Here is a 14,314-nt window from a genome sequence, read left to right as displayed (position 1 = left end):
TATTCAAAAGCAGAGACATTACTTTGCCAACAAAGGTCCGTCTAGTCAAGGCTATGGTTTTCCCAGTGGTCATGTATGGATGTGAGAGCTGGACTGTGAAGAAAGCTGAGCGCCGAAGAATTGATGCTTTTGAACTGTGGTGTTGGAGAGGACTCTTGAGAGTCCCTTGGACTGCAAGGAGATCCAACCAGTCTATTCTAAAGGAAATCAGTCCTGGGTGTTCTTTGGAAGGAATGATGCTAAAGCTGAAACTCTAGTACTTTGGCCACCTCATGCAAAGAGTTGACTCATTGGAAAAGACTCTGATGCTGGGAGGGATTGGGGGCAGGAGGAGAAGGGGACGACAGAGGATGAGATGGCTGGATGGCATCACTGACTCAACGGACATGAGTCTGAGTGAACTCTGGGAGTTGGTGATGGACAAGGAGGCCTGGTGTGCTGTGATTCATGGGGTCGCAAAGAGTCGGACACGACTGAGCGACTGAACTGAACTGATGCTATCGGGACCTGAACAAGGCAGCTTTTATGTACCACCTCCTTTAATTTTACCAACAACTGGTTGCTGTTGTTGTTCAGTCACTAAGTTGTATCCAACTCTTTGCAACCCCATGGACTATAGTACACCAGGCTCTCCTGTCCTTCACCATCTCCTGGATTTTGCTCAGATTCACGTCAACTAAGTCAGTGATGCCATCTAACCATCTCATCCTCTGCCACCCCCTTCTCCTTTCACATCAACAATATGAAGAACATATTATTGCAGAGAATTTAGAAAGATTCATAAACACTAGAATTTTCCTATACATCTCAAAGGCATTGTGCTTTCTTAGTTCTCATAGATTTGCTGCCCTTATTCAGAACAAGAGGACTGATATATCTTAAACTGATGAAGGAACTTTCTTTCTGCAGCACCCTACTTAATCCATAGCATTGGATAACCTCCTTCACAACATACAAGGGCAGGCAACAGAATCAGAGACCTTGCCCAACAAAGTGACACAGGAAAAAACGTCTTCAGGTTAGAGACTGTGGTCATGTCCCCAAGTGCCAATTACAGGTCACTTAGTCTCGCAATTCTCAGATGCTGACTGAGAAAACATTTCATTAGAAGACAATTTTTCAGGAGATAATGGAGAAACAAGTATCATCTTGTTTGCAAGAAACTTTTTGCAGCTTTCTGATACTTGGCTGATGAAACTGGTTCAAACTCCCAGGGAAGAACTCTCTTTGCTCAGGAATTTATAGTAAATTCCGCACACCACCCAGCATTCCTGACGGGCTGCCTCATGGGCACAAAGGCTCTGCAGACACTTCTCTCTGTTGTGGGCCAGCCTCCCCATTTCTTTCCTTCCTCCACGACTGCCAGCAGCCCCCTTCCATCCGCCCATGTCGAGTTTCCACATGGTCACTCTGGGGGTGACAGCTGAGGAGCACCTTTGCTGTGATGCTCATGTACATACCCTGCACCACACCCCAGGGGTACTGCCTGGCCTTCGCCATCTTGTTGCCGATCTTCACCTCTTCGGTGCTGCCGACCACCGCGAAAGGGAGGTGGACCTGCCAGCAATAGAGGACACAGAGTGGTTGGTTACCCTCGCCAAGCGGCAAAGATGGGCCCCCACTGCCTCTACACACCCTTGCCTCCCGCAGGCGTCTCCTTGGGGCGAGAGGAAAGGCCGAATGAGGGCAGACAAGGGAGGGGGCTCGAGAGCCCAGTGGGGGTTGGTGTCATGGATCCGACCCCCCTGCAACCAGCTACCGAGGCTCTGACATGGGCTAGACTTCAGGGGAAACTGGAGTCTTTGCAATTATATGTATGGCAAGTGAGGGGCCTCCAGTGTCTGACAGTAGCCACTGATCTATGCTCATCTATGTGATTAAGAGCACTTGACGTGAGGCTGGTTAAGAAGAAATTTTTAATTTTATTTACTTTTAATTCAATTACACTTAGAAGGAAGCAGTGTGAAACAGTTTTCCCTTAAATTACAACTTTATGGTTTTGATAGGACTGCACTTCACTTGGCATCAAATTCAAATCTTCTAAAAAAAAAAAAAAAAAGAGGAAGAAGCAGTTATGTCAATGTGGACGTAAACATGAAGGAAAATTATCTTTTTGGTACTTATTTCATACTGAAAAACTTTGAAGTATGAGAGGAGTAAGTTAGGTAGGTGTCCAAGTTGGGATGTATGTAACTGTAAAATGTACATTGGGGAATTTCCTGGTGGTCCAGTGGTTAGGACTCTGAGCTTTCATTGCCATGGCCTGGGTTCAATCCCTGGTCAGGAAACTAAGATCCTGCAAGACTTGCAGTGCAGGCAAAAAAGACAAAAGAAAGAAAAAGAAAAAGAAATATACACAGAGAAATGATATTTTTGATATATTAAGTTAAATAAGTTCTTAAGTTTATCTACTTTTTAAAATGTGGCTACTGGAAAATTTTAAATTCCTTGTATGGCTCATATTTTATTTCTATTGAACAGCATTGCTTTTGACAGGTGATCACTGCACAAAATTCAACTGAGAAAATTACTGGCTCAGGCCTTGCACCCAGACTGACCTTGAGCAGAGCTGCTATATAAGATACCGGGCTGTGCCATGCTCTGTGCTGCATTGGTTTATTTGGTAACTATGGCTACATTCTGGGGAGAAAACAGTGATTCCATATTTTTCCTATTGGCAGGTAAGAATAACATTTGAAATGGCTGCTCTGGGATTTATTGCCGATAAATAATAAATCAGTAATTATTTACTGATTTACTGCTCCCTGATGCAGGGTCCTTCTGCTACAGATAAACTGAGAAAGATGATGCTTTTAAAGCCGAATCCTCTCCCACAGAGAGCTTGGCAGAACCCTTGGCCCAGGCTGCCCAAGTGCTATTCTGTCTGGTGCTCACGGTACTTATATTTTCCAGTTGATTTCTCACTGTGGATGAAGGGAAGAAAGCACATCTTCTTCCCCAGCATCTGGAACTGCAGAGTGTTCCCTAGAGTTGGGGCAGCAGGACCCTTGCAGCCCTCACTATGATGTCACGACCTAGGAAACCACCTGCTCCGTCGGCGCTGATGGACAGAAGCCGCCACTGGCCCCTAGGATAACCTTCTTTCACACGCTCTCGTGGCCGTTTCCCAGGAAACATCTCTCTTTGGTTTCTTCCAAGGACTCCAGACCCTTTACTATCCTGGCCACAGCAGCACGACAGCCAGAGGGGCTCACACAACTCAGGGTGAGCAGACCCGGGTGGAGCAGAGCTGGACTGCCTCTGCAGGAATGAGATCCTTCAGTGTTAAAGGCAATGCTTTCCCAGAGAAGGAAAACATCCTATTCCCTTCCAAAGTCCTGATCATGGTGGGGATGACTAGAGGGAAACGTTCCTCCCTAAATGATAACAGCCCTGTCTAGAGAAGTCCATATGCTGAACAGAAGGAAGAAGCAGCAGTTCTGAGGAATTACTCTCGTCTCCTAATTACGACAGCAAACAGCAAATCTGGTTGAAATTTTGGGTAGGTTGAAATCTCAGTGTTACTATTCACTAGGTGGCTTTCACCAAATCCTTTAATTCTCTAGCTAAGCTTCAGTATGACTTTCTTTATACAAAATGCCCAGAATAGGCAAGTCTACAGAGACAGGAATGCACAGACTGGTAGTTGTCAATGTCTGTATATGCATATGTGCTAAGTCACTTCAGTCTTGTCCAATTCTTTGCAACACTATGGACTGTAGCCCACCAGGCTCCTCCGTCCATGGCATCCTCCAGGCAAGAATACTGGAGTGGGTTGCCATGCCCTCCTCTAGGGGATCTTCCCGACCCAGGGCCCGAACCCGAGTCTCTTATGTCTCCTGCACTGGCAGACAGGTTCTTTACCACTAGTGCCACCTGAAAAGCGCCCACCAATGGCTGGAATGGTTAGAAGGCTGACATCTAAAAGGTACACGGTTTCTGTCTGGGGTGATGGAAATGTTCTAAAATTGATTGTGGCAATGGTCACACAATTCTGTGAATACTAAAAACCACTGCACCATCATCACCTCCTTACGTGAGGACTTACACTCATCGTTGCGTTAATCTCTGCCACCGTTTCTTCATCTGTAGGGAACTGATAGATCTGGACTCCATTGCTGACTAGTTCACTCATGATCTTACTCTTGAATTTGTGCAATTCGTTCTTGGCAATGGTGTCCGCTTTTGCAATTATTGGAATGATGTTCACCTGTAAACCAAACACAGCCATTTTTATTTAATTCCAACAGAAGAAAAACAGACAAATGAGTAAAATATAGAAACCACAGAACTGGAAATTGTACAACTTCACTTAGAAAATAGAGATGATATTAAAAATTTCACTTTCTACCTAGATGCAAAATTCAGAAGATATTCGATAATCTTTTAATTCCATCTCTGAACACTTTACTTCCTCCCATCTGGCACTGAAAGCAAGCATCCTTGTGATTTCCTCTTGTGTGCCACCTCATTCTTCCTTACGGTGTAAAAGGAAATGTTACTCTATGACAAAGAACGGTAACAAAGAAGCCTATTCTTTGAGTAACCAGCCACTCCTCTGTGACTCCTCCCAGCTACTTTAGGAGCTTGATTTTTGTGTTTCTAACAGTCTAATACCAAGGTTTTAGGTAGTTAGAATAGTGGAACATTCAGCTCTATGAGGATAGCATCCTTTCTTTCTTCTGATGACCTGAAAACTGCTAGAAGCAGGGAACCTAAGTATTAACCAAAACAAAAATGGTTTCACCTACTTTTAAGTTTTTCAAAATCACATCAACTAATTCTCTTGAGAACCAGCTTCTCTCAGATTACTTTGTGCCAGAATGAGATCTAGTGCCAAAGACAAAACTCGCTTTCAGAGCATCAGATACAGAGAGCTCAGGATTTGACAGCAATGGCAGAAAGCCCGGGACAAGGCCTGAGGACCCTCCAGCTCAAGCCCTAAAGCCCAGGGTGGGCCACTCTTCCCCCAGCTTGCCCTGGCGCTATCCACAAGGCACATTTTTTGAAATTCACTTTTAAAGAATAACTTCCTTCTACTCCCTGCTTGGTACAAAGGTTTCACTAAGATGCTATTGACATCTGATACCGAAGACCATGTGCTTCACCCAGGTCAGTTGAAAAGGGAACAGAAGGTGGTCCCAGCCAGAGAAAAGAGAGACTTCTGGGAGGTTTTCCGGGTCATGTCCGCATTCCTTTGCTTCTCCTTTCATCCCAAGAGCCAAACCAAAAATCCCTGATAAACCAGAATGAGATGATCCACTGATGGAAAAAAAACCTATTCTTCCCTATTCCTTTACCTACTCCTAACTTGATCACACGTGGGCTTCCTCCAGCAAGTTGCGGGCTGAGGCAGACATCAGTGAGGGTTGGTGAATGTCTGAATCAGGACCTGGGCAACAAACTCCTCCCTGTTTTTCATACTGGCTAACTTTTGTGCACATTTGGTATTCGGTTAACATCAACATGCACAAAATGCCAGACGGTCATACTTTCCTGGCCAATTTGATGAGAGTAGACAGAAGAACCAAGCAAATTTAGATTTAAAATCTCTTCTTCTTCAGAGGCAGGTGCTTGGAAATCTTTTCTTTCATTATCATATGTTTGCCCTAATTCTTCACTTGACTTGTACCAACAAACCTTTGACAACATCATTTTCAAATTCTCTCCAGCATTCCATCTCTACAATAATATTAATCCTTTGAAAGCGGTTCAGCTTGCTTTATAGTGATTGTTTTGCTTTTATTAGCTGCATTTGCCTTTTCCTTCCCCTTTGAAATCAACTCTACGAAGCATAATCCTACTGCTGGATATCACCCTGACATGGTCTACAAGCTCTGCCTCAGTGAGGAAGCCACCTCCCTCTGCCTGCCTCCCAGCCCTGCTTCCAAGGGCCTGAGAGTGCTGGGAGCAGGTCCTCCTGCTCAGGACTCCTCACCCTCAATGGCTCACTGCAGCTGAATCAAATGAGATGAGGGAAGGTTTCTATTTATTCTCCCAAGAATACTCTAGCTGCAGGAGTCCTTTCTGGCTGGTAGAATATGTTTGTGTAAAGCAGTGTGCCTGTGCAGGCTGGGGCCTGGGGAGCCTGGCTTGGTATCAGCATGAAGACCTCCTGTGGGCTGGTTCAGGCAGAGGCCTTGGGGACAGGCAGATCTTCTCGGCGGTCTCTATTATGTCCCTCCAGGGAGAAAGCACCCTTTAAACAGAGTTGTTGGGACAGAAAATAACACCCAACAAAGCCCCGTAAAGATACTAAGACTTGTTACTGATCTCAAAAGCAGGTTAGAATCTAAGAGGAAACACGAGAGCGGGATTCTGTGGTTGTTCTTGTTGCCATTTGCTGCTTCTTTATTTCACAATGTATTGTCTTCCTACTTATTTCAAAATGGAAAATCAAATTAGTCATCAAGTACATCATCAAATGTGGTCAAACTTAGCAGCCCCTCTCTCAAATGTTGTGAAGGAGAGAGGTTACACATGTGCAAAGATCAGGGGTCAAATGCATTCTGAGACTATTTCCTTTGAACACATGGTACAGATCTGTTTTAAAATCTGAGAAGTTAGACCAACCTTATGACATAAAGAATTGACACTTTAAAAAAAATTTTTAAACTTTAAGTTAAAGCCAAACCTATACAAACCCTTCAAAGAGAGGTTCAAAGCAAGTTTCTTTAAAAAAATAAATCATGAATTATTGTTCAATCTCCCTAAATTTAACCCTTCCTACGACCCTTTAAGGAGAAGGCAATGGCACCCCACTCGGTACTCTTGCCTGGAGAATCCCATGGACAGAGGAGCCTGGTGGGCTGCAGTCCAGGGGGTCGGGACACGATTGAGTGACTTCACTTTGACTTTTCACTTTCATGCATTGGAGAAGGAAATGGCAACTCACTCCAGTGTTCTTGCCTGGAGAATCCCAAGGACGGGGGAGCCTCATGGGCTGCCGTCTATGGGGTCGCACAGAGTCGGACACGACTGAAGCGACTTAGCAGCAGCAGCAGCATGACCCTTTAGGTGTCTCCACTATCCAATTCCCCAGCCCTCAACAGAGCACACATTAGTGCCAATTTAAGAACTGAAGCTCTCTTTTCCTCCCTGGCTGCTTGAAGATCAGCCGCCACCATGAACGACACAGCAACTATCCGGACCAGTAAGTTCATGACCAAACAACTACTTCAGCAGAAACAACGTCCTTCACCCTGGAAAGGCAATAGTCTCTAAGACAGAAATTTGGGAAAAACTGGCCAAAATGTCCAAGACCAAATGTCATCTTTGTATTTGGATTCAGAACACATTTTGGTGGTGATAAGACAACTGGCTTTGGCTTTACCATTCCTTGGATTATGCGAAGATGAATGAGTCCAAACACAGGCTTGCAAGACATGGCCTGTATGAGAAGAACAAGACCTCAAGAAAATAGAGCAAGGAACACAAGAACGGAGTGAAGAAAGTCAGGGGGACTTTTTGAAAAGGCGAGTTTTGCTGCTGGCAAAAAGTCAGCTGGAGCTTGGACGACAGAAGGACTAAAGATTCTGCACGGACTCTATCTGTGGTGATTGTACAGATTTTTCATGAAAGACAAAATAAATGAAGACCTCTTACCTGAAAAAAAAAAGAACTAAAGATACTTTGCAATAAGCTACATCATTTTGCTTTGTCCTAATATCCAGAGGTTTTGAAACATTTTTTTTTCATATTGTTAAACCTTATGGTTCTGTAAGCCAGTGAAAATATAAATACAGGGTTAGGAAGCAGAGGTGGGGATAAACAGGTGGAGATTTCTAGGGTAGTGAAACTACTCTATTTGATACTCTAGCGATAATTACATGTCATTATAAATGTGTCCAAGCCCACAGAATGTACAATATAAAGAGTGAACCCTCATGTAAACTATCGACTTGGGGTGACAGGGATGTGTCAATGTAGATTTTTTTGACTGTATTAATAACAAATGCACTGTCTTGGGGGGATATTGGTAATGGGGGGCTATGCATGTGGAGAGAAGGGAATCTATGGAAAATATCTGTCCCTTGCTCTGAATTTTGCTGTGAACCTAAAACAGCTTCCGGGGTGGCTCAGATGGTAAAGAATCTGCCTGCAGTGTGGGAGACCTGGTTTGATCCTTGGGTTGGAAAGATCCCCTGGAAGGGGGCATGGCAACTCACTCCACTACTCCTGCCTGGAGAATCCTTATGGACAGAGAAGCCTGGTGGGCCACAGTCCATGGGGTCGCAAAGAGTTGGACACGACTGAGCGACTGAGCACACACAAAACTACTGTAAAAAACAGTCTTTAAAATGAAACACCAAATTACACTGAAAGCAGAGGTCCCCTGGGCCTCTGGATAAAGGTGATCTTAGGGGAGAGTGGACGGCACCCAGAGCAGCAGTGAGTACCTTACTATCCAGCTTCTTCATGGTGACCAGGTCCAGGGACTTGAGCGAGTGGCCGGTGGGAGCGATGAAGTAGAGACATGCGTGGATCCTGGTGTCATGGTAGTTGAAGAGAGAACGTTTGATCTTCAGTTCCTCTTGCAAGTAGGCCTCAAACTGGGCATCGATGTATTCCACGATCGGCTTATAGCTAGAATGCAGAAGAAAGTTATTAAAACATATTTTTAAATCAGCATGTCGTTAGTCTCAAACCTCTTTGTACAATCCTCCAGGAAAGTCCTTAGTGGTTCCCTGTTCTCTAAGAGCTAAAGTCCAAGCTCCTTACCTTGGCAGCCCAGGCCTTTGGCCATATGGCCCCTAAACATCACCCCAGGCTCCCCTATCCTTCACCTTCCTAGTTCATGCTCTCTGCCACGCATGGCAAGCTCCCGCCTGCCTCCAGGCCTTTCCTCATGCTAGATCCCCACTTGGAATGGTCTTCTTCCTGTTAATCTCCTGGCTAACATCCATCCTTTAAAACAGCGATTAGAAATATGTAGGACACACTGTCACTGCCCCCATGGCACCCATGAAAGTATTGCTAAGAGACTGTGGTATTCTTCCTTGCTGGGCCAAAACTGAGCCTCAAAATCTGTCCCAATAAAGTGACTTTGACAGGCTCTCCCAACTGACTGGCATTGGTGCCCAGAGTGAAACTCCTCTGTGGTTTTAGGATGTGGCACCATCTCCGGCTGGCAGCCTCTCCCCACTCCTCTGGCCAGTCCTTCAGGGAGGAGGGCTAGCTACTCTGTGCTCTCAAAAATCCCTGTGCTTGCCATGACCTCATCTATAAACGGAAGTACGTGGTCAATTAGGATCAAGGTTCCTTCCAACTCTCAATTTTATGATTTGAAGGTAAACTATCTTCTCACCAAATCATAATTCAAATCTGTTTTGAATAATTACGCATGACTCTATGAACTGACCACAAACACTATCATTAATAACATATGCGGGATATATATTCAATAAACCACATGTTCTCCAGGGACAAAGTAGTTCATTAGGTCACTATGGAAAAGCCACGAATTCTTCCAGGTCTCCACAGGGACTGCTCAGAAGCTAGTGTCAGCAGCAAAGAGACAGGAAGATTAGGAATAAAATGGGTTAATCCTTTCCCAGACTTACTACCTTGCTGAGGAATGATTTAAGCTTTAAGAAAAATAAAAACCTCTCAACACTCAACTCACAAACCCATAAATTAAACTGAAATCCCTGAAAGGGAACTATAAATCTTTTATAATGAGGATGACAGCAGATGTCCTAAAAGAAAAAAAAAAAAATTTATGACCAAAACTGAAAACAGAAAAAAGTTTTATTCTATTTTCCTTTGGTTATTTACTACAATCCATTGATTCAATTTGAGCAAAGCCTCTAGAGGTTTAAAGAAAAAGTAGACTGTGCCTGAATAAAATCCTTAACATAATAGAAATCCTAATGAATTGCAATGGAAAGGAGGAACAAGTAATACGATTCTTCTACATGTTCCAATTTTAAAATATAGGCAGGTAGGGCTTCTCTGGTGGTTCAGTGGTTAAGAACCAGTAAAATGCAAGGGACACTGGTTCGATCTCAGATCCGGGAAGATCCCACATGCCATGGACCAACTAAGCCCCCGCCATAGCTACTGAAACCTGCATGCCCTAGAGCCCGTGCTCCGCAACAAGAGACGCCACTCATGAGAACCCCACATACCACAACTAGAGGGGTCCCCACTTGCAAAGACCCATTGTAGCCAAAAAAATTAACAAATACATAAATTAAATTTTTTAAATATAAGCAGGTATTATATAACAATATTAATAATCATTATTATGATAGGATAACTATGTAAAATGGTGGTTAGAAGCACAGACTCAAGTCAGACCAACTAAGATCAAACTCCAAATCCACAACTTTCTAACTTGCTTTGGACAAGTTACTAAACCTGTGTTTCAATTTCCTCACAGGTAACATAAAGGACAAAAATATCACCAATATCAGAGCTAATGTGACAAATACGTGAGCTAATATATGCAAAAAACTAGCACATAAAACTGTGAGATATAACTATTTCACAGTAATTTAATAAACCACAAATACGAGAAAAGCAAGCCTGTTTTCAAAAAAGACAGGGAAAAAAAAGAAAAAGGAACTTTGTACTGACCTAGATCCATGGTACCTCTTCTGCCACTACTCATGCCCTGTAGGGCAGTGGCCCAGGCCACTTCAACCAGGCCCACTCATGCCCTGTGAACAAGTGTTTGGGGAAGCAGGGACCTCCCCAGCACCCTCTGAGACCGGAAGGGAGGAAAGCAGCTCACGGTAGTTGCTCCTTCCTGTCCCACCAGTTCCTGATTTGCAGCTTCCTGGCACCTCCCCCCACAGTGGTCCAAGAATGTTTCTTCTTTCTAGTAATTTCCTTTTTGCCTTTGGTTTTGATTCTGTTCCTCCAAGATTATGGGAGGCATAGCACCTCTCCTATTCCAGTGAGGAGCACTTTCTGCCCTGGATTCAGCATCTCCAAAGCCATCTCTTGTTCTCCTCTTACGTTTCAGGCTTCCTGCCACCTTCCCCCGTTTAGGAGTTTGGGCCAATCTTTTCAATCTCCTTCTTTTCCCTGTATGCAGTTTCCTTGGAAAAATCACATTTCCTCTTGTGTTTCACTTAACCAATTCTCCTACCTAAGTTTCAGGCCACTGCATCCAACTGCTTACCAGATATTTCCACTTGCTCTTTTAGCTAATGTGCCCCAAATCACACTTCGTCTTGTCCCCAAACCCTACTAGCCCGTATTCCTTAGCTCAGCAGATGGCATCTCCATTCACACCACTGGCCAAATCAGAATCCTAGGTTCAATCCAGAGCCTACCTCCCACACATAGCCAAGTACAAGATCCCATCTGTTCTAGCCTCTATAGCCTTATAAACAAATAAATGTATTTCAGGAAAACTATTGACCAAAATCACTATTTCCTCTGTTCCAGATTTCATTGTGTTGATGAAATAGCCTCTCTTGATGCATATAGTAAGTCAGCCTAGTGGCTTTGTTCTCTCTTCACATCCTTCAAATAAACTCTACCCTCTCTCCATCTCCTGTCCACGTGTTATCTACACTCAAAGTCATAAAAAAAAGGAAATTTCATCCTTATTTTTGCCTTTTGCTAGTTTCCATTCTTATAGTGAGGATACCTATTTATATTCTGGTTTTGCCAATTCAAACTTCTCTGGATTGCACCCATATCAAGCAGAGGAAAGGGGGCAGGTAAACCAAATCAAGTTGTACGTTTTCACATAATTTCCTTTTAAGGCATGGGGATATCCCTTTTTATCCTCAACTCTTTTTTTCCCCCATAAATATCCAGCCAATAAAAAAAACAAAAAAAAATCTGGCAATGGTTAATCCTAAAAGTGATGGGAAAAAATATTTTATACAAAGTTTTCTAGCCACCCAAGGTACCCATTTGATCATGCTTACAAAATAGCCCATGCCATTGTTCAGGGACTGACTCTCCACTTTGTATGTGAACAAATAAACAGATACTTGCCATATATTTTTCTCTCTCTTGCTATCTATTAGCCAAAGCTAATTTTCCTTATCCTTCAACTACCTCTACCAGAAAGTGTGACTAAGACAGAATTTAAAGATCGAACAGACTACTCCATTACCACTTTATAACTCTGATAAAGATTTGGTGAGTCTGAGGAGTCTCTCAGTGAACTTCAATTAGCCATGCTTTTTTGTGCTATCATCATAGTTTGTAAGATGCTACTGACATTCTATCTCCCACCTCCTAAATATGCAGCAAACGAACTCTTCTACTTCCAGCAGAAGTAGAATAATTCTTCCAGTAGAAGAATCTACTATAGCAGATTGCAATTTCCCTTTTCCTGTAGACCTCTTTCCTTCTTCACTGAATAGTAGAGACAGCAGAACAAGAATGTCCTTAGACCATGAAGAGTTAATCATGCTATTAAACAAAACAGGAAACCTTACCAGACCTCTCTTCCTGCCTCCTTCTAGCTAGCCTGGTCCAAAGCAGATAGTGATGCAGGAATGCTGACATGTCCAAAGCCTACATAAACAAACTGGGACATTCTTGAAGTCTTGCATCGATGGCAGAAAATCTTGCCTAATCCTCAAAGTAGTAAAAATAATCATGGGTTTGGAGAAACAACACATCCCTTCACATATGTTTACATACTGATACAAAAATGCATACCCCACTTCCAATTTTTTGATGGAAGCAGACCCTATCTGAATGAGTTTATTTTTTTTTAACAACAGGCATTTGGGTTTATAGTCAACAATGTCAACAATCCTTCTGGAGCACAGAGTTCTAAATGCCACTCAAAGAGGTTATGCAATAGCTGTCAAGAAATTTCAGAAGGGAAAAAAAAAACATTTGGTATCTAGGTTAGGTTAATATCACACTTCCTCTCTTCTAAGTCTCCTTGGAAACTATTATTTGACCCAAATGAGTCAGGACTTTTCTTAAAGAGGCCTCCAGCTGCAAATGTGTGGATCAGCCTTGTACTGGCCACCTGCTGCTCAGGGCTGGCGAGTGAAAACCCACCAGAAGGGTAGGAAGTCGCCATTTAAAGGAGAAGTGAAAAATGTAGTGGCAGTGCTGGGGCGATGATGGAGCAGGAATAGCTCAAGGAATCTTAGCAGCAAAATGCGGGAGGATGGTTCTCATTCCCGCCAGAAAGCATCCCGAAAAAGTCCGGCTGCTGCCTGCCCGCCAGGCAGTGCACACACCTGGCATTCCGCAAGCCCAGGGAGAAACCTGCACAGGTCAGAGACGGAGATGGGTCCTCCTGACCACACGAGGACCAGGAGCCCCCTGGCTTGCTTCCCAGCTCCCACAATGCACTGTGCTCTTCTGCTTGTCATCAGGGTTTCTCTTCATCTGTTTCACTGAGCATCACACACAGCATTCAGACAAGAACCTCTCCATCATTCCTTGGAATTGAAGTCATAAATCAAGAGCAACTGCTCAGCTGCAGGAGCTGTGCTTAGCTGTTCCTCACTCAACACAATGTACAGATAGTCCGTTTTGACAGATGCAAAATAAAATCTTTCTTACTGGGTCTAACAATTGCTCCTGTTATTCCAGGCCAATGTTTACTGAAGAGCATATAAACTGCTCTATAGATAAACTAGAGCTCAGTGCTCAGCTAGAGCATGCATTAAATATTTCTCTGTCATTACTATGGGTCCATCTTTATATCAGAGACAGTTAAAATGTATCTAGACAATACATAGCTCTAGATTTTTAAAAAATGGTTAAAATTCCTCTTTAGAAAACACACACATATACCATACACAGTTCAGAGGAAAATGAAGCAAACAAATAAACAAAACCTGGTATGATACAAATGAAGTGTCTGAGCCCTAAGCAAACAGACTGTAACTTAAAAGTTCTGGTTGTCTTATTCCCATTAAGTTGTCACTGCACAAAAATGTCTCTGGAAGCCTCCTTCTAGAATTATCTTTGAGCCTGGGACAGTTTAACTTTCTCAAACCTTTTTTGGAGAATGAACATAAATATTTAAAATAACCATAAGGGATTCAAAGATTAGTGAAGGATGAGTGATCTTGAGATGAATGCACGGGTGCACACCAGGAAGGTTTAAAAACTTAAACGCTTCCCTCAAATAAGGACTACAGAAACTCAAAGAGTTGAACTTGCTTGGCTTTATCAATTGAGAAGGTTTGTTTTATAAAAATAAAACTTCACAGTATTACTTTATACTTAGGTGAAGTTTATGTCAACCAGTTTTAGTGAATACATAAGATGGACGTATGGGCTTTCCTGGTGGTTCAGCTGGTAAACAATCTGCCTGCAATTCAGGAGACCCCAGCTTGATTCTCCATGGAAGATCCCATGGAGAAGC

The 14,314-nt window shown here is 43.3% G+C and overlaps 1 protein-coding gene and 1 pseudogene across 13 annotated transcripts in view; one reads left to right on the top strand and one right to left on the bottom strand.

The window, feature by feature from the left end:
* SEPTIN11 (septin 11) overlaps nt 1-14,314 on the bottom strand; it is a 106,222-nt gene that overhangs the window by 26,812 nt on the left and 65,096 nt on the right. For all 13 annotated transcript variants that reach the window (XR_005720544.1, XR_005720545.1, XM_040237155.1 and 10 more), the window contains exons 4-6: nt 8,400-8,586; nt 4,049-4,210; nt 1,461-1,557 (exon numbers count right to left, since the gene is read on the bottom strand). Coding sequence is in view for 11 of the 13 variants with exons in the window: in XM_040237155.1 (XP_040093089.1) it covers nt 1,461-1,557; nt 4,049-4,210; nt 8,400-8,586 (446 nt within the window). In the remaining 2 variants the exon portion in view is untranslated. The remainder of the gene's footprint in view (nt 1-1,460; nt 1,558-4,048; nt 4,211-8,399; nt 8,587-14,314) is intronic.
* LOC120861476 lies at nt 7,126-8,040 on the top strand (annotated as a pseudogene).

This window comes from Oryx dammah, unplaced genomic scaffold (assembly GCF_014754425.2).
Source record: "Oryx dammah isolate SB20612 unplaced genomic scaffold, SCBI_Odam_1.1 HiC_scaffold_3, whole genome shotgun sequence".
NCBI lineage: Eukaryota > Metazoa > Chordata > Mammalia > Artiodactyla > Bovidae > Oryx > Oryx dammah.
Note: the sequence above shows the minus strand (reverse complement) of the source record. Positions and strands in the feature narration are given on the sequence as shown.